Source organism: Heterocephalus glaber, unplaced genomic scaffold, assembly GCF_053883595.1.
Source record: "Heterocephalus glaber isolate CG9 unplaced genomic scaffold, H.glaber_assembly_v1.0 deba00001442, whole genome shotgun sequence".
Taxonomy (NCBI): domain Eukaryota; kingdom Metazoa; phylum Chordata; class Mammalia; order Rodentia; family Bathyergidae; genus Heterocephalus; species Heterocephalus glaber.
Genome location: NW_028258296.1, coordinates 28,568,131 through 28,593,161, shown reverse-complemented (window position 1 = coordinate 28,593,161; position 25,031 = coordinate 28,568,131). Strand labels below are relative to the sequence as shown.

The 25,031-nt window shown below is 37.0% G+C and overlaps 1 protein-coding gene across 9 annotated transcripts in view; it reads right to left on the bottom strand.

The window, feature by feature from the left end:
- The window catches only part of Fnbp1l (formin binding protein 1 like), a 138,817-nt gene that overhangs the window by 62,041 nt on the left and 51,745 nt on the right, over window positions 1-25,031 (bottom strand). For 7 of the 9 annotated variants that reach the window (XM_004841242.3, XM_087213146.1, XM_087213149.1 and 4 more), the window contains exon 2: window positions 23,269-23,384. In XM_004841242.3, the coding sequence (XP_004841299.2) occupies window positions 23,269-23,384 (116 nt within the window). Of the gene's footprint in view, window positions 1-5,982; window positions 6,032-23,268; window positions 23,385-25,031 lie in introns of all 9 variants that reach the window. The other 2 variants (XM_087213152.1, XM_087213148.1) reach the window with 1 other exon arrangement.

Below are 25,031 nucleotides of genomic sequence, written 5' to 3'. Positions count from 1 at the left end.
ACAACAACAATAATAATTTTTAAATAAAATAATATTTAAAAATTAAACAATACTTTGCATTTATATTCTGGAATATAAGGTATCTCAAAAAGTGTCAGACACAGTGGCACACAAACTCATAGTCCTGGCTACTCAGCTTCAAGCTTAGTGTTTGAGTCCACCAAAGGGAATATGGGAAGACCCCTCCCATACCCTATCACAAAGAAGGACAGGATTTGAAAGACTGGGGAATGGAGGAAGAGAAGAAGGGAGGGGAAAGGGAAGGGAGGAAGTCAGGAAGTCTCAAACATTTTAAAAAACTGAGAATCATTTCTATACATTTTCAACCCTTTAACATTTAAAATGCTCTGAGGTCTAATTACTACTTAATAGATATTCAATATTCTATTTTTAATAAAATAAAACAGAAATCATTCTTCTGGCAGCATTATGGCTTGTGTTTAGATGCTCCCCCCCCCCCCCCGCCCCACAGCCTCATGTGGTCCTAGGTGGGGCTTTTTTCAGGGGTGGCTTAAACTAGTGTGCAATGCTAGGATTAAGAGTGTGTGATTACTAAATCAGTACAGATTGGTTTGGCAATGTCCTAATCCCAGTAATCTGAATAAGATAAAAGGGGCAAAAAGACACTGTTAAAGCTCCTTGTTTTTGCTACTTTGTGCATGCCATGTTGTTTCTCCTCTATATGCCTTTCTGCCATCCTCCTTGCCTTGGAGCTAGCCAATTTTGTAGACTGAAACCTCTACAAACTATAAGCTAAATAAACCTTTCCCCCTTTAACTTTTGAGGGTTGGGTATTTTGTCTCAGCAACAAGAAAAGACACTAATATTAGAGACCTAAAACTAACTGATTATAGACCTTTTACTAAAATGTTCTCCCTACCTGAAATAGCCTACCTAGTAGAGCTGCCAGATTATTACAAATGGCCCCATTTATGGGCACAGTTAAATGACCTAGAGGCAGAAAATTGAATCTGGTTTGGCCAAAGAGTTTCCTTAATGGAAAGAAAAAATTGGGGTGGGGGTGGAATGGCACTTTGCATTGAGGTACATACCCAGTCCCTTTATTTCTTATTTTGAGACAAGGTCTTGCTACATTGTCCAGGCTGGGCTCAAACTTTCAATCTTCCTGCCTCTGCCTCCCAGAGTGCTGGGATTATGGGAGTGTGCCACCATAATTAGCTCCTGTTTAGAATTTTTAAGCCTTTGGACCTGATGTATATTTTTAAGGCCAGTCTTAGAGCTGAAACTCTGAGACATGAAACTGGTACTACTGGTGACTGAGTTTCCCGCCATGTACAGAAAGTCAGTCTGCTCTGAAAGAATAAAGCTAACAACCCACCAAAAAAAGGCGGGGGCGGGGCGGTATGTTTGGCTGTGTTTCGGATTTGAATATTTTTCCCATATCCTAAGCCTTCTAGCAGTTTGACCACTCAATCACTTCTTGAATTTCATATAAAAATAAAATCAAAGATAGCACTAATATAAAACAATACATTTATTTGCTCAATAAACTTATTACTCTTAAATTAGTGTAAATGGGGATCCTATCACAGCCAAGTCTTCTCTTATAGTAGAAAATTAAACAGAAAATATAGAAAAAAAAAGATACAATTAAATGTGCAACTAAATCTTTCTAATTTGCCTATTTCTTCTACATATAAGATGATAAAACAAGCATGTTATCTAATTTTCATCACTACTACATTGTTCAAATGACTACAAAAATAATTTGAAAAAAATAATCTTCACATAAGAGTTAAAAGATTAAGTATTTTTACACAGCTGACATCATGAACAAACAAAACTGTTTTACTTGTTTAAACAAGACTTTAAATTCTCTTCAATAGATTTGTAAATATTCTGTCTTGGGGTGGCATGACTTGTTAGCTTGTTTTATTTTAAGAAATTTGTTTTTAGGATAAAGAGAATAACCGAGACTGTGACTTCAAGGCCAGCTGGGCTATAAAGTGAGTTCAAGGCCAGCCTGAACTATATAGTGAGACCCTGTCTCAAAAAAACCAAAAAAACAAGGAGCTTCCAGGAAGATGGAGGAGTGGTAAGCAGGTAAGCAGCAACAAGTCAGCCACTCCAAGATTCTGAATCCAGATACTGGAAAATAACTTCACAAAGAAAAGGAGGAGGATCTCTGGGACCCAGGTAAGATCTGACTGGAAAATTACAGCCTACAGAGAAATTGAAGAGACAGATCACAACAGAGAAAAAAGAGGGGGCAATCTGCACTTCCTCCCCAGCTCCTGGCTCCTTAGAAAGGAAGACTGAATCTACAGAGACACAATGAAAGCAGGCAACTACAGAAGTCTTTAGGGAGAAACACATCAGTGGAATGGGCCAGCAAATGCTGTGGTCTATAATAGGTAGTGAGTGACTCCAGCTCAAGCAACTGAATCAAGGACAAAAATCTTATGATCATCTCAATAGATGCAGAAAAAGCATTTAAGAAAATCCAATATTCACTCATAATAAAAACAATGAAGAAAATAAGAATAGAAGGTCTTTTATCTCAGGTGCTGGGGATTTAGCTCAGTGGCACTGCACCTGCCTCACAAGCACAAGGTCCTGAGGTTCAATCCCCAGCATAAAAAAAAAAAAAAAAAAAACCTGATTAAAGCCATCTATGACAAACTGATAGCCAACATTATACTACATGGAAAGAAGCTGAAAGCCTTCCCTCTAAAATCAGGAACAAGACAAGGATGTCCACTATCGCTACTTCTGTTTAATATAGTTCTCAAAACATTAGCTAGAGCAATTAAGACAAGAGAAAGAAATAAAAGGGATATGAATAGGGAAGAAGTTAAATTATCACTATTTGCTGATGACATGATCCTTTACATAGAAGACCCCAAAATGTCCACACAAAGACACACAGAACTAATATCCAAATTCTGTAGTGTAGCAGTATACAAAGTCAACAGTCAAAAATCAATAGCATTCCTCTAGACTAATAACAAACTCACTGAGAAGGAGATTAGGTAAATAATACCATTCACAATTGCATCAAGAAGAATGAAATACTTAGGAATTAACCTAACCAAGGAAGTGAAAGACCTCTACAATGTAGACTACAGTACTCTGAAAAAGGAGATGGAAGAGGACATCAGAAAATGGAAAGATATCCCATTTCTGGATAGGCAGAACCTATATACTCAAAATGACCATACTTCCAGAACTGTTATATAGATTTAACACAATCCAAATCAAAATGCCGAAAACATGCCTTAAAGAATTGGAGGAAGCAATCCTAAAATTCATATGGAACCAGAAGACACCTAGAATAGCAAAAGCAATTCTGGGCAATAAAGGCAAGGCAGGAGCCATCACAATCCCAGATTTCAAGTTATACTACAAAGCAACAGTGATAAAAACAGCATGGTACTGGCACAAAAACAGACTTAATGGATCACTGGAACAGAAGACACAAACAACTCCAAGCACACTCAGCTATGTTATTTTTGACAAAGGGGCCAAATCCCTTTATTAGAGGAAAGATAGCCTCTTTAATAAATGGTGAGAAAACTGGCTTTGCACATCCCAAAGGCTCAACCTAGACCCATATCTCTCATCATGCACTAAACTAAAATCAAAATGAATCAAAGATCTAAATATTAGAACAGAAACAATCTGCTAGAAGACAAAATAGGCAAACTCTTGATACAGGTGTAGGCAAAGGTTTTCTGAACAAAACCCTGGTTGCACAAGAAATAATACAAAGAATCAACAAATGGGATCACATCAAGTAAAAGCTTCTGTACAGCAAAGGAAACCACTAGAAGAGTGAAGAGACAACCTATAGAATGGGAAAAAATTTCTGCCAGCTACTTACTCCTCAAAGGACTAATATCTAGAATATATAAAGAACTCAAAAAGAATTAGACACCCAAAATTTAAAGACCCAATTTAAAAAATAGAGATCTGAAGTAAGCACTTCTCTGAAGAAATACAAATAGCTAATAAATCAACAAATAGATGAAAAAATGTACAACATCACTAGCCATTCAAGAAATGCAAATTAAAACCACACTGAGATTTTAGCTCACTCCAGAAAGAATGGCTACCGTCAAGAAATCAATCAATAACAGGGCCAGGGATTTAGCTCAGTGGTTCCGCCACCTGCCTCACAAGTCCAAGGTCCCCAGTTTGATCCCCAGTACCAAGAAAGAAAGAAAAAAGAAATCAATAAATAATAAACACTGGTGAGGTTATGGGGAAAAAGAAAACCCTTCTCCATTGTTGGTGGGAGTGTAAATTTGTACAACCACTACTATACAAAGTCAGTATGGAGATTCCTCAAAAAGCTAAAAGTAGAAATTCCATTTGACTCAGCTATTCTCCTTCTAGATATCATCCCAAAGAGCTAACACATTGTACCACAGTGATGTATGCATACCCACATTTATAGCAGCACAATTCATAATAGCTAAATATTGGGGGGGGAAACCTATATGTCCATTAACAGATGAATGGATTTAAAATGTAGTATTTCTGGGATTTAGCTCAGTGGTTCTGCCATCTGCCTTGCAAGCACAAGGTCCTGAGTTCGATCCCCAGTACTAAAATGTAGTATTTATAAACAACTGAAGTACTACTCTGCCATAAAAAAGGATAAATGTGTCTATAGCCATATCACCTGAATGTGCCCAATCTCATCTGATCTCAGGGAAACAAGATAAACTTCAGTCATTTGTAGGAAAATGGATGTACTTGAGACCATAATGTTAAGTGAAGTAACTCAGACACACAAGCTTAAATATTGCATGGTTTCTCTTCTACGAAAAATTCAACATACACATATATGTATGTATACATATATGTGGAACAAGACAGATAATAGGAAAATAGAGAAAAAAGGTATTGTAATAAAGTGCAGACAATGTATCTAAATTGTACCTTAGTACAATTGTCTTATATGTTTTATATATTCTTTGGCCTATTAGTCTGGATTTCAATCTATATATGTGGTAATTTGTAAGGTTTTTTACAATAAATAAATAAATCTGGTGCTGGAATAATAAAAGGAGGGTGGAGGGAAGAGAAAAAAAGAAGGGAATTTAAATGTTTTATGTACATTACATTATGTACTACAAACATACACTAAAAAAATATTTAACACAACAGGTTTGAATTTTAAGAACTTTTATATGCTTAGGTAATTTAATCTAAGAAAATACTTTCATATAATAATCAAGAACATTCTTTGAGATTCTTGCTAAGATAGATGAGCATGGGTTTCTTTATCAAAAGTACTATTAATAGTTCCCCAAAAGCAAAGTATAACCAAAAATAATTATGTTACTATGGGAGCAGGAAGAAATTTTAAAAACCATACAAAGACAATTAAAAAAGAAAGAAAATCACTGTATGTTTTGGTGTTTGTAGACAGCTTCACAGCATGGGCTGAAGGTAATGTACTACATGGAGCAATAATCTTTTTCTTTTTCTTGGAGACAGGGTCTTGCTAAATCACTAAATGCCCAGGCTGAGCTTGAACATGTGTAGATCCTCCTGCATCAGCCTTCCAGAGATAATAATTCCAATCACAAAAATCATCAAATTTCTTAGAACTGTTTTCTGAAATTGGTAGTTAGGTGAAGTGTACTAGAAGCATCCTTCACCAGTAGCACAACAGCTTATTTTGATAAAATAATCACAGAATCGTAATTTCCAAAGAGGAAGAAATATAGATGCCATCTAATCCAGTTTTGCTTATTTTGTTTTCTTTTGTTTCAGAGAGGACAAAGTTACGATCTACTTGCCAAAGTAAACTTTGTAAAAAATTACACACTAGGGCCAGGCATTTAGCTCAGTGGCACCGTGCTGCCTCGAAAGCGCAAGGTCCTGAGTTCGATCCCCAGCACACACAAAAAAAGAAAAAGAATTACACACTATATGTTAGTCAAATTGTACACTGCTATGATAGAATATCTGAGAAAAACAAAGCAGGAAAGGTTTATTTTGGCTTACTGTTTCACAGGTTTCACTCCATGGTCGGCTGACTCCATTGCTTTTAGGCCTGTAGTAAGGCAGAAACATCATGACAGAAGGGTGTGGTAAAGCAAAGCTGCTCAGATTATGGCAGCCAGGTAGCATGGAGCCAGGTCTGGGGATACTGTAGTTCAGAGGTAGAACACTTGCCTACTATGCTCTCTTAGTTACTTTTCCTTGTTGCTGGGACAAACACCCGACACCCAAAGTTAAAACGGGAAAGGTTTATTTGGCTTACTGTTCATAGAGGTTTTAGTCCATAGTCAGCTGGCTCCAAGGCAGGGTGGCATGGCAGAGGGACATCATAGAGGAGAAATCATTCATTGCAGGCAGAAGGCAGGAAAAGCAAGCAAATGACCAGTGACAAGCCTCTTTCTGTCCCTTATTTCTTATCCACGCTATCCACCCTTAAGGTGGGTAGGGCTCACACCCTTATCCTACCATTGCACCACAAATCAATCCTAGCATCACATACTCTAGATCCAGCCACCTCTGAAATGCCCCACCTATGACAGCATGAGGCTCTGGGGGACATCTAGACATAAGCCACAACAGACACATAAGGCCTTGGCTTCAATCTTGAGCACAGGAACGAAGGGCAGATAGAAGGAAGATAGACAAAAACTAGTTCAGTAAATTAGATATAAGAAAACTAACTACATGTTATGGAAAAAAAAAAAACAGTTCTAGCTTGTCTAAGCCTAAATTATAGTGTACACGAAAATAAGGTGAGGGTTAAAAGACACTACCGGCAGCAATAAACAAAAGCCTAGGGGCTTTCCCCAAAATGGCGCAGCAGTGAGTGCCAGCAACTCAGCCTCTCCAGGACAAAGTATCTAGAGTGCGGAAAATAATAGCTTGGAGAAAAATCAAGTGAGTGGAAGTTACCCAAGAACCAGGAGGGAAATGAGCAAGAAGAAAACAGGATTAAGTGATACAGAAGAAACAGATCACACTGCAGAACAGAGACCACACAGCACCACTGACCAGGAGGCAAAATGAAACTAACAACTCTGCTGCTTAGGAGACCCAGAGAACAGCTTTGGGACCGAAAGAATCACTGGCAGTTGGAACCAGCAAGGAAAATGTGGGATGCTGCTTCCACAGCAGCCCCCAACAACCGCTGAGTGACCTCGGTAGAATGCCCACTGCCACAACTTTCAAGACCTGGTGGGGATGCCACTGTAGAGAAGGGCAGAGTATTTGAACCCAGGTTCCAGAGCAGTCCCTTGGCTGCAAACCACTGCACACTGCCAAATTCCCAGAGTAGATGAGGGAAGACAGCCAAGGGCAATTGGAAAGCAGACTAGAGGAGTCCCACTGAGGGGCAAGGGCTGGTGATCACTGAGCCGGCTTCTGAGGTCAGAGGCCAAGTTCACAGTTACACAGGATTCGAAGCTCACACTGGGGCTGTGTTCTTACTATAACCAGATCTCTATATCGAGCATCATTCTAGGGGCAGACTACCACCTTAGACTTCCATTGTGAACAGATATATCCTAGCTTGATCTCTGCTCCTTAACCCTAGGCTGAGGAAAAGAGCCACATATCCAAAACAATAAAAACTTTACTATTCTTAATTTGATTGTATTATTTTTAAATTTTTATTTATTTATTTTTTTTTTTGGTACTGGGGATGGAACTCGGTTAATTTTTCTTATTTTTTATTTTTTTTTATTATTCTTTGCTGTTTTCCTCCTATACATTTTCCCCATTTTTATTGCATTATGTTACTCTTTTTTCTTTTATGAGCGAGTCTGTATATGTGTGCTTCTCTTCCTATTGCCTTTTTTTTCCAATATAGATTATAGAGGGTAAGGGAATTTTCTCTTTTCCCTTTGTATCTCTGCTCCTTTTATCCATATCTTTTCATCTGACTTCTTTCTGCTGTGTTTTATTCTTTCAGTTTTTCTTTTCTTCCCTCTCTCCATTTTCATTTGTCTCCCTTTAACTTATTCTCTAATATTTATATTAGTCATGGAATCTTTTCCATACCCATTTCTCATTACCAATTTTTACCCAGTTTTCCCTTTCTAAATATATAACACACTCTTAGCATCATCAGGATCCTTTGTGCCTTTCTATTTCTTCCTCCTCATACTACATAGCAGAAGGCTTTATTTAAAAAAAAAAACACACACTTCTTTTTTTCTTTTTTCTCTTCTCTTCCCCTCTGGCATTGCCCGGTCCCCAACTCCTTGGGCTTCAGATAACTTACTCTATAAAATTACTGTTGAACGCTGTTTTTCATCAGAGAGGCAGCCACTGCATTTAGTGCACATTAATTGCGGGTCAAGATTTGGGTTGTAATGATGCTTACACTGTAACTGGACTATTTTTCTAGGCTAAACGGAGTCCCCAGACAGGGTCTTATGGTATATTTCCCAACTAGCCATGATAGCTTCCACTGTAACAGATTAGCCTATTACTACTATAGCTGATTTGATCACATAGGAATAATGCTCCTCAGAGAATGATTTCCTGCTAGTGAATCTGTCTGCCAAATCCACCATCACATCCAGGGAGAGGGATAGCAATAGATCCTAACCCAAGAACTTGGATTAGCTAAGACTCTGTGAGAATGTCTGCAACCTAGCAGAAAGAAGTCCTGAGTCTGAGTTAGCTTCAGTATTGTGGCAGAAAGGTGAGAAGAGTTATTGGGGTGTGAACACTCAGACTCTCTGACAAAGAAGCTACTTGGGAATCATATATGTAATGTTTCATTGGACTATTTCATCCATATTCCCATTGGACATCTTACAGGTTTAAATATGTGTGTATTTGACTTATTTAGTAATGTGGGGTTATGTTATGTTCTTTGATGGTTTCCTGTATTTACTAGGTTCTCACTTTTTGTAAGATTAAAAAGGTGTCTAGGATCTCTCCCTAATCTCAGCTCCCTACCTAGTTTCTTCACCTCTAATCCCAGAGACAATACTCGTAACATATCTCTTTGTTCTTTTTCTCTCTTTATTCTTTTTCTGAACCTGTAAATGCCTACTCCCAAGTATTTAAATTCCCCTTACTTAGCTCCCTCATAGTCACTCCTATCTTCTCTATTAAACCTTGATCCTCCACTAAGCCTTTGGATCTTCCATATCCTACCTAGCTCATTATCCAACCTATCAGCAAGTTCTGACAACCACATAGCTTTCCTCAATCACAAAGTAAACCCCCTTGGCCTGTGAAAACTCTCAATATTAAATCTTCAATTCAACTATGAGTATGCCAATAAAGTCAGGCCCCACATCAACCTTTTCTTCTCATCTACCACTATTCCCCCTTCAAGCCTCCCCCTTAATGCCTGACACTCCTCATCCTACCACCTCCCATGCTCCCCACCCTACCTCACCTACCTCATTCCAGAACAACCCCAAATAATAAACTACATAGTGTACATAGAGACTAGACAAAAGGTGTAAGTATAACTTCAATGATTACCATATAGAAGTATTGTAAAGTTGAATCTGAGGATGTTGTTATAAGCAGAAGCAATGCTCTTGGCAAAACACAGGAACAGACTAAAAATCACTTAAAGGTAAATAACAGTAAGAGTAAATACTAGCCCTGGACATACAAAGCTGAAAATTACACACAGGGAGGCAACATCCTACTAAAAATCTCCATACAAGCCAAAAACTTTTATCACTTCTATAGTCCCCAACCTGTAGTAACTGCCCCCCAAAAAAGGGAAAAAGGGGGAGATAGATACAGAGAGAGACAGATACAGAGAAACACACGAGAGAATGAGAAAGTGAGGAAATAGAAGATCTCTGAACTCCCCTCCAAACTCTCCCAAGAAAGAGCAAGGGGTCACAAAGGGAAAAGAAAACAAATACCAGGTAGCAGAAATCCACGAAAAGTTGATAGAAGGGACGAAGAAAATCGATGAGTTCAAAGAAGAAATGAACCAAAAGTTCACAGCAATTTCACTCAATATGCACATGGTCAATTTCAATTTCATGGAAATAGGTAAAAAGCTGGACAAGTGAACAAAAACAGTACAAAATCTGAATGACAAATTCAACAACAATATGGAATCCTCAAAAAGATGTCAGACAGAAATACCTGAAATAAGAAACTATATAGAATCGATACACTGCAGAAATGATCAATATGAAGACAGAGTACCTGACATTGAGGACAAAAAAATCATGATAAAAAGAGCTCAAAAAAGCCAAAATGAAAAGAGAACAAGAGAAAACTAACCAGTAGGTACTAGACAACCATAATAAGACCAATCTAAAGCTACTGGAGTCACAGAAAAACTAGAAGACAGTACAGATGGATTCACTCACGTGCTTATAGAAATCATAGAAGAAAATTTCTCAAAGAGTTTAAAATGCAAGTAAGCGACACAAACAGACCACCAAACAAATACGACAAAAACAGCTCACCAAGGCATATCCTTATTAAATTACCAGATATCCAGCAAAAAAAAAAAAAGCCCACAGAATTTTAAAAGTAGCCAGAGAAAAACAAAAAAATCACATATAAAGGTAAACCAATTAGAAACACAGCAGACTTAACACAAACCCTAAAGGCCAGAAAAGCATGGAGTGAAGTATATCAAGCCCTAAGAGCCAATTAACTTCTACTCAGATTAACTTATCCAGCAAATCTGTCTTCAAAATAGATTGAGAAATAAGGTAGTTCCATTAAAAAGACCAGCTCAGGGCTAGGGATTTAGCTCAGCGGTGCCACCACCTGCCTCACAAGTGCAAGGTCCTCAGTTCGATCCCCAGTACTAAAAAAAAAAAAGACCAGCTCAGAGGATAATGAATGCTAAAACAGCTCTAGGGAAAATAAGAATACTCTCAACAGAAATAAAAACACAGCAGAAGCTAGTGAGGTCAATGGATGAAAATCAACAGAAAACATCATAAGAAAAACAAAGGACAGGCCAACAGATAAAGAAAGCAATGATAGTAAATAACCAACACATCTCAGTAACATCTCTCAATGTTAACGCCTCAATTCTCCAATAAAATGACACAGACTGGCAGATTGGATTTAAAAACAGAATTAAACAGTCTTTTCCACTCAAGAAACTCATCTAATCTAAAAAAAAAAAATATTCATAGGCTAAAATTAAAGGATGGAAAACAACATTTCATGCACCAGGACCCCGAAAACAAGCAAGGGTAGCAATTCTAATATCAGACATGGTAAACTTTAAGCTAAAATAGAAGAGAAAAAGAAGGTCACTACATACTAGTTAAGGGAACAGTATAACAAAAAGAGGTAAAATTGATAAACATATATACACCAAATACGGGAACACCTATTTTTTTTTTTTTTTTTTTTTGGTACCGGGGATCGAACTCAGATCCTTCCACTTGCAAGGCAGGCGGCAGAACCACTGAGCTAAATCCCTGGCCCCGGAACACCTATTTTTATAAAACAAAAACTGCTGAAATTAAAAGATCAAATAAAAACTAACACAATCACAGCAGGGGATTTTTTAACAGCCCACTGTCACAAAGAGATCAACTAAACAAAAAACCAATAAAGAAACTTCAGAGATGAATCATATCCTTGAACATATGGACTTAATGGATATATACAGAGTATTCTACCCCTCTTCACAGAATATACATTCTTTTCAGCAGCACATGGTACTTTTTCCAAAAGAGATCACATATTAGTCCACAAAGCCTGCTTAAGTGACTATAAGAGAAATTACCACATGCATACTATCAGACCAATGTAAAATGAAAATAGAAATCAACAACAGAAGAAATTTCAGAAATGGCAAAAGCTCCTGGAAAATTAACAATATACTCCTAAACAACCAATGGGTCAGAGAAGAGAGAAAAGAAAAAAATTTTAAAATTTCCAGCAGTTAATGACAAGGATGGTACAACACAGCAAAACCTTGGGACAATATGAAAGCAGTTCTAAGAGAAAATTCATCACAATCAATGCTCACATTAGGAAAACAGATCAAACTCAAATAGACAACCTTATGGGAAATCTTAAGATACTTGACAAAACAACAAACCAGCCCAAACCCAAATCGAGGGAAATTATAAAGATGAAACTGGAAATCAACGAAATTGAGACCCTCCCAAAAAAAATCAATAAATGAAAGAGTTGGTTCTTTGAAAGAATAAATAAATAAGCCCCTAGCCAGACTTAACGAGATAGCAAGAAAAGACTCACATCATTGCAATTAGAAATGAAAAAGTTGAAATCACAACAGACCCTGTGGAAACCCAGCAGACAGTTAATAACTACTTCAAAAAATTAGCAAATTTTAAAGAAATGGACAGATTCCTGGACACATACACACTATCAAAAATAACTCAAGAAGACATAAACCCAATAACAAGCAATGCAATTCACACAGTAATAAAGAATCTACCAACTAAAAAAAGCACAAGGGGGGTTGGGGTGTGCATTAGTGGTAGATTGCACCCCTTGTATATACAGGGCCTTGAGTTTGATCCTCAGCCTTGAAAAAATAAAAATAAATAAACAAATAAATAGCACAAGACCTGACGGATTCACTGCTGAAATCTACAAAATCTGTAAAGATGTTATATCATCAATACTCTTCAAGCTCTTCAAAGAAACTGCAAGGGATGGAGTGGTCCCAAACTCATTAATGGAAGTCAGCATCACCCTGATCTCAAAACCGGATAAAGATCTAACTGAAAAAGAAAACTATAGGCCAACCTTCTTAACAAACATGAATGTAAAAAAATCCTCAACAAGATATTAGCAAACAGAATCCAGCACATTATCAAAAAGATCATACACCATGATCAAGTAGGTTTCATCCCAGAGATTCAAAGATGGTTCAACATATGTAAGTCAATAAATGTAATATATTACATAAACAGGACAGTGAAAAAGCATATGATCATATGAATAGATGCAGAAAATGCTTTTGACAAAATCCAACACTCTTTTATGATAAAAACTCTGAAGAAAACAGGTACTGAAGGACTATACCCGAGTATGATAAAAGCTATTTACAACAAACCAATAGCCACCATCATACTAAATGGGGAAAAACTAAAAGCATCCCCCCTAAAATCAAGAATAAGATAAAGATGTCCACTATTACCTCTTCTATTCAACATAGTACTTGAAACACTAGCCAAACAATTAGGCAAGAGAGAGAAATAAAAGGGACACATATAGGAAATGAAAAACTCAAATTATCATTATTTGCAGATGACAAATTCCTACATAGAAGAACCAAGTAACTCCATCAAAAAACTCTTAGAATAACAAACTTCAGCAATGTAGCTGCACATAAGATCAACACACAAAAATCATTACCATTTGTGTACACCAACAATGAACAGGGTGAGAAGGAAATGATGAAAATACCATTAACAGTACCTTCAAGAAAAAAAGAAAAACCTAGTAATTAATCTAACCAAGGAAGTGAAAGACCTCTAAAAAGAAAACTACATAGAGTACTCTGAAAAAGGAGATTGAAGAAGACAGCAGAAAACAGAAAGATGTCCCCTGCTCCTGGATAGGCAGAATCTACACCGTCAAAATGGCCATAATCCCAAAACAGTTATACAGATTCAAAGCAATCCCAATCAAACCAGCAACAGCATTTTTTACAGATCTAGAAAAAAAAATAATCCTAAAGTTTATATGGAATCAGAAGAGACCCAGAAGACCAAAAGAAATTTTGGGCACAAGAGAAAAGCAGGAAGCAAAGCAATACCTGAGACTTGAAGTTATACTATAAAGCAATAGTGATAAAATCGGCATGGTACTAGAACTAAAAAGATACATGGATCAATAAAACAGAATTGAGAATACAGAAACTTCCCCAGACACATTCAGCTATTTAATCTTCAACAAGGGAGCAAAAAGCTTCAACAAGTGGTGCTGGGGAAACTGGTTATCTGTGTGCAGAAGATTGAAACTGGACCCTTATCTCTCACCATATACTAAACTTAAATTAAAATGGAGCAAACATCTAAACGTTAAAACAGAAACATTAATCCTACTGGAAGGTAAAATAGGTAAAACACTTGAAGACATAGGTGTAGGAAAGGATTTTCTAAACAGAACTTCAACTGCACAAGAAATATCAGCAAGAACCTACAAATGGGATATCAGACTAAAAAGCTTCTGTACAGCAAAAGAATCAGAGTGAAGAGACAACCTAGAGAATGGGAAAAAAATTTTTGCTAGCTACTCCTCAGACAGAGAACTAATATCTAGAATATATAAAGAACTCAAGAAAATTACATCACCTAAAATTAAAAATCCAGTCAAAAAATGGGCAAGAGAAATGAACAGACACTTCAGAGGAAGAAATACCATACAAATGGTCAACAAATATATGAAAATATGCTCAACATCCCTGGCCATTAGAGAAATGTAAATTAAAACAACAGATTCCAGGGGCAGCGACGTGGCTCAGTGGTGCTGCACCTGCCTAGCAAGTGCAAGGTCCTGAGTTCAATCCCTGGTACTGCAAAAAAACCAAAAAAACCCCAAAAAACACAAAATGATTCATCTTACTCCAGAAAGAATGGTAATCATTAAGAAATCAAACAATAACAAATGTTGGCCAGGCCACAGTGAAAAAGGAACCCTTCTTCATTGTTGCTGGGAATGTAAACTAGTACAACTATTATGGAAATCAATATGGAGTTTTCTCAAAGAACTGAAACTAGAAAGTCCATATGACCTAGCAATTCCACCTCCCCACTAGGTATCTTTCCAAAAGAGCTTAAAAGACATCAAACTACACTGATACATGCATACCAATTTTTATAGCAGCACAACTCAAATACTTAAATCCTGGAAACAGCCCATATTATCAACAGATGATTGGATTTAAAAAATGTGGTATTTATACATAATGGAATACTACTCTGCTATAAAGAATGACATATTTGAGACATTTGTAGGAAAATAGATACATCTGGAAAATATAATATTAAGTGAAATAAACTAGACACACAAGCTTAAATAGGGTTTGATATCTCTCATTTGAGTGAGGCAAAGTACAAAGAGAATAATAAAAGATGGACAGAAGAGGACAAGGAGATGGATCTTGCATAACAGGGAAGTGATCCAAGGGAAAAAGCAAGAGGGGGGAGGAGGAGGGAAAAGGGAAACAAACAGAATAAAGATATGCGGGTTGGGGATTTAGCTCAGTGGTTTCACCGCCTGCTGCGCAAGCGAAAGGACCCAAATTTGATCCCCGGTACCAAAAAAAAAAACCATATGCCACGTACAGGAACCTAATAGCCTTAGTTAATGTAAACATTATACGCCATAACATGAGCTAAGATTAATACTATCAACAAGAATGAAAAATGGGATAGGGGAACTGGCGAAGGGAGGGTAGGAGGGGGAGAGAAATCAATTTAAAAACAAAAAACAAACTGAGGTTGTAACCACTCCCTAAAATGATTATAAACTATACGAGCTGCAAACATGTACTAATAAAATAAAAAATAATTTTTTTAAAAAGCCTGTGCCTAGACCCTCATTCTCCCAGACCAGCTAACCCAGAATGTCTGGGAGTAGGCCTTGGCTTTTGTTTGAGAAACACTCCCAGGTGATTCTAAACCCTAGCCAGACAAAAGTCTCTTGAGTTGTTTTAGGCATATACAGGGAAACTGGGAAGTTGAAATAGCACAGACTAGGATAAAGAGGCCAATTTAGAAGACAGCCAGAGGTATCAAGGTTTTAAACTAGCTTGTAGATTAACAGAAATGGAAGGAAGGGTAAATGTGAGAAGTACTGCAAATGGGAAATCTGTAAGATTTTCATGATTTTTTTTTTTTTTTTGGTACCAGGGATTGAACTCTGGTCCTTGCGCTTGCACAGCAGGCAGAGGAACCACTCAGCTAAATCCCTGGCCCTTTTTGTGATTATTTATACAAGGGCTTAAGTTGCAGTAAAATAAATGGAGGAAATTAGTTTTGGATATGGGGGTGAAAAAAATCCATGAGTTTGACTGAGGTAAATATAAAGTGCAGGGAGAGTCACTAGCAGATTGTTGTTCAAAAAGATCTAGAGTCCAAGAGAGATCAGTGATGACCTATCATCCACATTCAGGGTAATAGGAAATCTGAAGTTTAGATTCCTGAGGGAACCAATGGAATTAAAAGCAGACTATTATGGCTTATTTCTCTCTTTTTTTTAAAGACAGGATCTAACTATGCAATTCTGGCTAGCCTTGAACTCACTATGTAGCCCAGGTTGGCTTTAAACTCAAAGTCTCAGTTATTCCTGCCTCAGCCTCCCTAGTGCTTGGATTACAGGCATGGGCCACTATGCCTGGCTATGGCTTACATCCTGATGCTCTCCCCAAAACCTCATCTGCTCAAAGGTGGGGCTTTTGGAACATGAATGAGTATGTGATACTGGATTAGTCCACTGAGGGGTTTATAGCTGGGTGTGATGTTGGGAAGTAAAGCCTGGTGGGAAGAGGTTGGTCACTGTGGGTGTGACTTCAGGAGAGGGAGGGAGGGAGACACAGAGAGAGAGAGAGAGAGTGAGGGAGGGAAGAGCAGGGAGGAGAGGAGAGGAGGAGGACGGCGGGGGCGGGGGGAGGAAGATGACAGACATCATTCCCCTTTCTCCCTTGAGCACCTACTACTTCCTCCCTGCCATGACATGAACTATTTCTCCTCCGTCATGCTGTCTTGCCTTGGAGTCAGGTGCCTATGGACTAAAACCCTACCAACTGTGACCTAAAATAAACATCTCCTCCTTTAATTTGTGGGTGTCAGGTATTTTGTCCCAGCAATGAGAAAAGCAATTAAGACACAGACTATGGACAAGTCTTGAGGAACTACCCACATTCAGGGGGCAGAAAAAAGAGAGAGTCAATAGATAAGAGAGGTGGTCAAAGAAGCATAGGCACTGAGAAATCAGTATGTTTTAAAATCTAAAGAAAGAGACTTTCCAATATGGAAATTAATAATTAAATGTCAAAAGCCATGGAGACTCCCAACTAAATCTGGTAGGTAGTATTTAGGTGAAACTTTAATAAAAAGTATATTGGAAGAGATTAGGAAAGGAGTGGATGGTAGACACACAAGAATTTTAGGCTATTTGTTCTAGATTATTTTGAGATATAAGGAAAGTAACTAGAGTTAGGTTAACAGCTGAGAGGATTTTTAGAATAAAAACTTGAGCCTTTTTGGAGGAAGACACCAAGGGCAGTTGAGAGGGAAAGATTGAGGAGGGAGAAAAGCTCAAGGAATACCATTCTGTATGAAAAAGGCAGGGGAAGAAGGCTGGTAAATGGACACTCATCTTCCTGACCCCATGAGCCTCCAGGATGGCCACATGATCTAGAGACACATGGCTAAGAGAAGAACCTCTATCTCCACTGTGTGGCAACTCTTCAAGTTGGAAAACTAATTAAAAGGTTTAAACTGGGCATAGTGGGACATCCCTGAAATTCCAGCACTTTGAGAAGCTAAAGCAGGCAGAAAATTCAAGATCAGCCTGGGCAACAAAGTGAGACTCTGTCACACAAAAAAATGTTTTTAAATATTTTTTAAAGGGCTTGGAATATAGTTTAGTATGAAGGTGCTGGGATCAATCCCTAGTACCTCCCCCCATAAATAAATCAAACAAAACTCAACTCCCCATTGGGTGTAGGGACTTCCAGGGTAACTGTTCCTTTTCCATCACTGACTAAACTTATTACTCTATGCGGGGAGCCCCAATTCCGCCTTCTCCACTCCCTCCCAAGCATTAACTTACTCCTAGAGAATTCTCAGTTTCAGGACAATACACTATTGCTAGGGAATAGCATATATTCCTTCAGGAGAATAGATGTGACTACTTTTTAAATGTCACCTCTAAGACTTTTCTATGGCAAGATCTGAGAGGAACACTGGGTTAATTCAGGAGCAGGACTGTTGCTGGATTGCTGACCCCATGGGTCAAATACCATGAGGCCATTCTAAGGAATCTGCCCAGAAATCTGCTCGCTAGCCCAGAATTTGGAGGAGCCATCACTGATCTCTCTAAATCCTTACATTCTCTTGCCACTGTGGTCTTCATGATCATCTTTGATATCTACCTGAACAGGAATGAATCTGTGTGGTTATGAATATCTCCTGTTGCGTTTAAATTAAAACAGGAGTAGGCACTAACTTCAACACTACATATGACCCAGCACAGTGGCTACACACTTTTGAGCAAAGCAATCCTATGACCAGCTTCATTTGGAATACAGGCAAGTTTGTACCATCATTTCCAACTTGGTTTATTCCTTTCTTCAGTCCATTAGTAGATATTTTTCTATTGTCAATGTTCGGACCTTGTATTTTTTTAAGCATTTGGTAAAATTTATGTTTTCCAGGTTATAACAGTTCCAAGCCAAATTAATGTTTAGGCAAAAATTCCAACCTGTATCTCTCAGGGGAGTAAATGGGCCCATCAGGTCATTACAGGAGTCACTGTAAGATTTTTACACTTTCAGAAAATCAGAGTCAATATCCCTAATCAGCAGCAGACAGCCATAGAAAATACAGACATTCATCCATAATTTCTTATGTTTAAGGAGGATAAAATGTCTTGGGGGGAAAACGTAGAGTAGAAAGGGCCTGGATTTCCCCCTCTAAGGTTTCCTGGTGAATACAAGCTGCCTTCAAAATATTTGTTTCCACCAATGCCCAGATTGGGGAGCTGATGACTCCTCCGCCAAACTTTCCTACCATCTCTGCATGTACAACAGGCCTGAACTTGCCCAATATATGACTTTCCTAGAGTGGTAGCAGTGAGTACTTCTATCATCTTTAATGAGCTAAGTGCAGGCAAATCCAACACACATGCACAGATCACTGTGTCAAGTGCAAGCCCCAGTGTCAAAAGCAAAGAATTGACAAGCCATGTTCATAAACCCTGGGATCATATGCACAAGCCTGACCACCTTTTTTTTTTTTTAACTTTTGGCCTATATAAACTATAATCCTTGCATCCCCAGGGAGCAGTCTATCAACCCTAACCTGCACACTGCCCCCACATACTCAAGTATAAGACCCAATAAAGCCTCACTTGGATGGTATTGCTTGCCTCTTTATGATTTCTATCTCAAATTGAGCAAAATAACCCTTGGATGAGCTGGTAAACCAAAATGAGCTGGAGACGTATCAAAAACAACAACAACAACAACAAAAACACTACTGCACTTTGTCTTTTCATGATTTCTATCCTAGACTGAGCAAAAGAACTCCAGGCTTATGAGTACTTAGTGGCAGGTCACTTGCCTGTCATGAAACAAGGCCCTGGGCTCAATTCCCAGTACTACAAGAAAAAAAAATTATTTCAGTTATTTATGTGGTTACAAACAAAAACAGCACCAAGGGATATAAAATCACCATTTAGCATCAATCAAAATTGATACTATCAGGGCCGAGGATTTAGCTTAGTAGTTTCGCTGCCTGCTGCACAAGCACAAGGACCTGAGTTCAATCCCCAAAACAAACTAACAAACAAAAAGTTTGACACTATCATTGTCTATAAACTATGGCTCTAAACATAATCAGATATATTGCTTTCAAGTTATTCCCATCTTATATCAATTCCAAAAATCAATCAATACCAACAGCCCACCTAAAATTAAAGCAAATCCATCAAAACACAAGAACAGAATAGTGAAAAGAATTTAATTGAAAATTTTTAGTCTTACAATGTATTTAAAACATAAATATTTAATTAACATTCTAAGCATAATTATTATATAGGAGGAAGTACCTCACTAGGCAGCACATTTTTCCTCCTATGTGTGAAATGAACTTCTGCAGTAAGAAAAACGGGGGAAGTTAAAGGAATTTTTCCCATTAAAGAAGAGGAAATAAACAAGGCAAGCCTCTTCCCTTCAAACAAAATGTACTATAAACAGCAGCTGATAATCCAATCATTTACTAGGACTTCATCCAAAGCAGCAAATCTCAATAGAGTGAGGGAAGGGAGTAGGTGGTTTTAAATTAAAAATGTTTCCTCCCAACTCTTCCTCACTCAAATAACTCAACATTATCCAATAATCCTGACCTAAGCAGGTTGAAAATCACTGCTAGTGCCATTGTTAGGCTGGAAATGTGCCAAATTCCTTACATGTGTTACATTCCTCGAAAGAGGAAAAATCACTAATCTAGAATGTCTATATATAATAGAAACCACTTTCTCACTATAAAATTAAATTTTTCATATCATATAATTGTGAGTTCTAGCTTCAGTGAAGTGAGATTCAATGCCCCCTCTTTTTTACAAGTGAAAACTAATGGCTATTATCAATCTCAGGACAGAGGCAAACAAGTCGGCCATTTAATTCAGTGAGTCCTATTACTCTAGCAAAACCTTAGCCATCAAGAAACATGAGGCTAAGTTATCCTGGATAGTTAAATATTTCAGATTGCTAAAGCTTTAGCATATAAATTATTAATTTGTATTTTAGAATTTGCAATAGGATTCTCTTTTGAAGCATACCATCTTTTTTGCTTAAGAACAACTTTTAAATTTCAAAAGCATGTAAAATCACTAAAAGTACTTCAATAATTCAAAAATACATGAAGTAAAACTTTCTCCCCTCTCTCATTCTGCCAAAGGTAATTACTATTTGGGGTATATCCTTCTAGACTACTTCAGAATACTTACAGAACTATCCATAATCTCAAATAAGCAATAAGGAGATCTTACTGTACATTCAGTTCTGCAACTTGCTTTTTACAGTGATGGACTGAATAACCTTTTAAGTTTAAATACTGTGGTAGATCTACTTTTGTAAAACTACCTTTATAACAGTATTTTTCATCATTCTTTTAACAGGTACATTTAGGTAGGAATTTTTTTCCCTCTTCAATTAATTGTGGTACATACATCTTTGCATACGTTTTTCTTCAGGAGAGATCAGTAATGAAAATGTTGGATTAAAGGCATATATGTATTTTGAGAGACATTCTTATTTCCTGCCTTCTTTAAAATATTTTTTTTCAGACTTATTCTTACCAACATTTTCTTTTACTCTGCCATAATAAAGTGATTTAGCCAGGGATTTAGCTCAGCGGTTCTACCGCCTGCCTCGCAAGCGCAAGGTCCCGAGTTCAATCCCTGGTACTAAAAAAAACAAATACAATAAAGTGATTTATACCCTTAGAGCCCCAGAAGTAGTCAGCACTAGTCACTTCTACAATAAATTTCACCTGTTTTTAAAATTTTAAACCTTTTTCCTTATTGTCTCTACACTATCTGCCATCATTGTACTGCCTATAGCATATCTTCTGCTTACTTCCATTGGAAACCTGAAACCAGAAAACTGTATTTGTTAAAATCAAGATTAAATTAAAAATTACATGAGAAATTTTTTATTGACAAAATGCAAGTAAATTTTGTAATTGATATTTTAATCTCTCAGAGGTCCTTCATACTTTTGGATTCTGAAGGGGTAAAATTCCCAGACAGTAATTTTTAGACAGATGAAATATAATCACTGTTGTTATTATTAATATATAATAGGCTCCCCATTCATATTCCCATGGGAATATGAATATGGGAAGTACCTTGCTCAAGAAAAACCAGAGGCAGAACAAGAAACTAGAGACATTTATAGCTAAATGGATGCACACTACTGAGGCCATATTCTTAAGTGAAATAAATAGGACACACACGTGTAAATACCGAATAGTTTCTCTGGTGTGAGAAACTAAAAGTATAAATAAGGATCAAGATGTATAATTGATAATGTGAAATAGGAAGAAAAGGTCTAAATGGGTAGGGAAAGTCGGAGGGGTAAGGGAAAGGAAAGAAGGGAAAGGAAAAAAATATGAGAAAAGGAAAAAATGGAAACAAAGTCTGTAAATAGGGATGGGTGGAGGAGTTGAAGGGAGGGCAGGGGAATGGGGAAAAAATAAGAACCAAGATACATCATGTAAAGGTACAAGTTCCCAATGATGAATGTAACTGTATTGTATATCTAAAATGTACCAATAAACTTAATGAAAAAAAGAAAAGAAAAACCAGAGGCAAATGGATCACAATACTAGCATAATGTCACTGTTCCAGTAAATATTATTAAAAATAGTATTATAGCATCAGAGAAAATTACAAGTAATCTATTCATTATATTTGTCTTTTCCTTACCTACATTCAGTAAATTCCTTGCAAGTTATGACTACATTGGACATATATGACTTGTCTCTCAAATATCTCCCTAAAATTACTATTTTAAATTTATTTTGGGTTACTTATGATTATTTATCATTAGTTATGAGTCAATTCACTATCACCATCTCAGTAAATTGTTTAAAATAAGTATGACAAAAGGAGATCTTTGCTAGAATTTCTGGAGAAAGAAGATAGACAAGCTTGCACTTCCTTCCACCACCTCACTCTTCTACTCTCCCTCTCCAACCAAAGGTATAACAAAGAAGATATCATTCTTTTTCAGGATATAAGGGTATAATGGCAAGAAATCTAGAGGTAAGACGGTAAAGAGGATGGTACTAAGTGAGCATAAAGGAAACAAGGGAAAACAGACCCAAGAGATGGAGCTAATTTCTTCCCTAAATCAAAACATCCCTGGACTTGGTGGTCATGTGTACATTTAGGTTAAATCTTTGTCACTTGCAATTTGAAGAGTCCTAACCCCTACAGCTAAAATTTTATATTCTAGTCTTTTGTTTTTTGGGTTTTTTGGTGGTTTTTTTGGTACTGGGGATCGAACTCCAGTCCTTGAGCTTGAGCAGCAGGTGGAGAAATCACTGAGTTAAATCCCCAGCCCCTTTACATTCTAGTCTTAAAACTTCAAGCAACAATTTTATTGAGTAAATCCCAGCAAAACTACCTGTCAAGTATAATCTAACAATGATGATTTTGCTATCTGAACAAAATCTTAAGATTAATTTTATCAATTTTAATTTAGCACACAATTTCCAAGTCTTAGAAGTACTGAAAAAATGATAAATTCCAAACAAATGTTCGATGATTTGGAGAGATTGCTAAACAAAAGGGAAATAAAAGTGTAGAACAGAATAATACCCAAGTATTTCCTTTTCTTGGCATTTTGTTCCCTAATTTTCTAATTTTTAAAACATCTTTCTGCAAAGAAAGCTACTTACCATCTAGCTAGCCAATACTCCTTGTGGTACTAGGCAAAGATTTGATTAAATCAATCATTAAAACAAATCAATTATAATTTTTAATTTAAGTCTAATGAAAAATATAGAATTTAACTTACGGAACACCATATTTAATATTAAACTGTTTAAACATGTAATTTCTATGAAGTGAAAAATAAATTTAACTTACCTCAATTGCTTTGCATAGTTCTGTTCAATTTCTATTCTCTCTTTAACAAATTTGGCATATCTTTCCAAGAAGTCAATTCCCCATTGTGTGTGCTTGTCTAAACTGTCGAACTGATCCTGGAAAAGAAAAGTAAAAGTCATTGAAACAGACTGAAATTGTATCCACAAATATTTGAACCAGCTTCTGATATTTGTACAGAGAAGCAATGGAGTATAAAATGAAACACCTGGTCCCCAACCACTTCACTTTTCAAGATCTACAAATAGGTTCCTAAGCTAAAGGCATGCTACTTTATACCTGAATGCCCTTACCCACATGGCTCCTTGTCTTTTTTTTTTTTTTTTTTTTTTTGTGATACCCTGGATCAAACTCAGGACCTTTTGCTTGCAAGGCAGGCGGCAGAACCACTGAGTTAAATCCCTAGCCCCCTAGTCATCTTTTTGCAATTAACTCTTATTCCTCCTTTGAGATTCAGTTCAGCCACAGTATCCTCCAAAAACTGATCCCAAAATCTCAAAGTGAGATTACCCTAAATTTCACCATCCGACACCTAGTGGCAAGAAATGGCAGGAGGTGATGGAGGAAAAGCCTATATGGATGGGTTCAGGAAATCAAACAAATAAAGCAACCCATCCAAAACGGAGAGGAAGACCACACACTTTGAGAAGAAGCAAAGGCCACCAGCCTGAGAAAATAACAGACCAGAACAGGCTCACCTACTTGCCTTAATTTTCAATAGGCTATGCTCAACAGACTGAGACGGGTTGGGATGGGTGGAGATGGAGATGATATGGAACTGTTCATAGAGATGAAAGAAATTAGGAGAAAACCTGAAGAACTATTCGCACATTCTTATGAGGAAATGCTCTATTCATGGGTGATACCACCATGATGAATTTTGCCTTATACCCTGACTTTTACTATTTTCCATAATATTAATAATGCAGTTCCCAATATTTTCCTTTTCTATGCAATTTGCTGATATGCCTGTACTGATGGTTGCTGTGAACCTTATGTTATGCCCATGTGTCAAGTGGGTCTTGCTGCCAGGTTCTAAGTTTAAATTTTCCCTTTGCAACCAGTCTGTTTCTGTGAGCAGTAGAATTTTACTTCTTTGCATAGAAAAAGGTAAAGTTAATAAAGCAAGTGAAAAAATAAAACAAAAAACCCTCTCCACATAAATGTAAATACAAAACAAGGGTTAAAAAAAAACTTAGGAGGCCATCATTCTTTGTACTAGGCCCCAAAAAGACAAAAAAAAAATAATGGATTCACTTACGCTAAAATTCTACATCCACCAACCCAAAACTAAGTTGTTTACCTGACCTCCTTAGAAATCAGGAGAGAGAAAAGAGCCAAATTCCTAACCAAGCAAGTTCTAACAGACATGATTAAGGAAGAATTTTTGCTTTACATTTTATATGGCAAATAAGTTTGAAACAACAAATCCAATTTTTGTTTCTGCCATTTTTTGGCCATTTTCCACCTATGAAACCAACTTCCTCTGCTCAGCTCATCAAAATGGTCATTCTACTTTATGGAATGAAGTTCTGCCTAATCATAAAATAATAAATAAGGCCAATCATAATCTTTAAATTTATAATTCTGTTTCGAAACAAGCAACAAATCTGAGTGTGTTAAGTGTGCAGATTTAACAGTTGTAGTGACAGGTCATTTTCAGCAACAAAATTATACAATGATAGTGATATCCATTTTCAAACATCCATCATCAAAATGCTTTTTCTATAGTTCAAGTTTCTTTA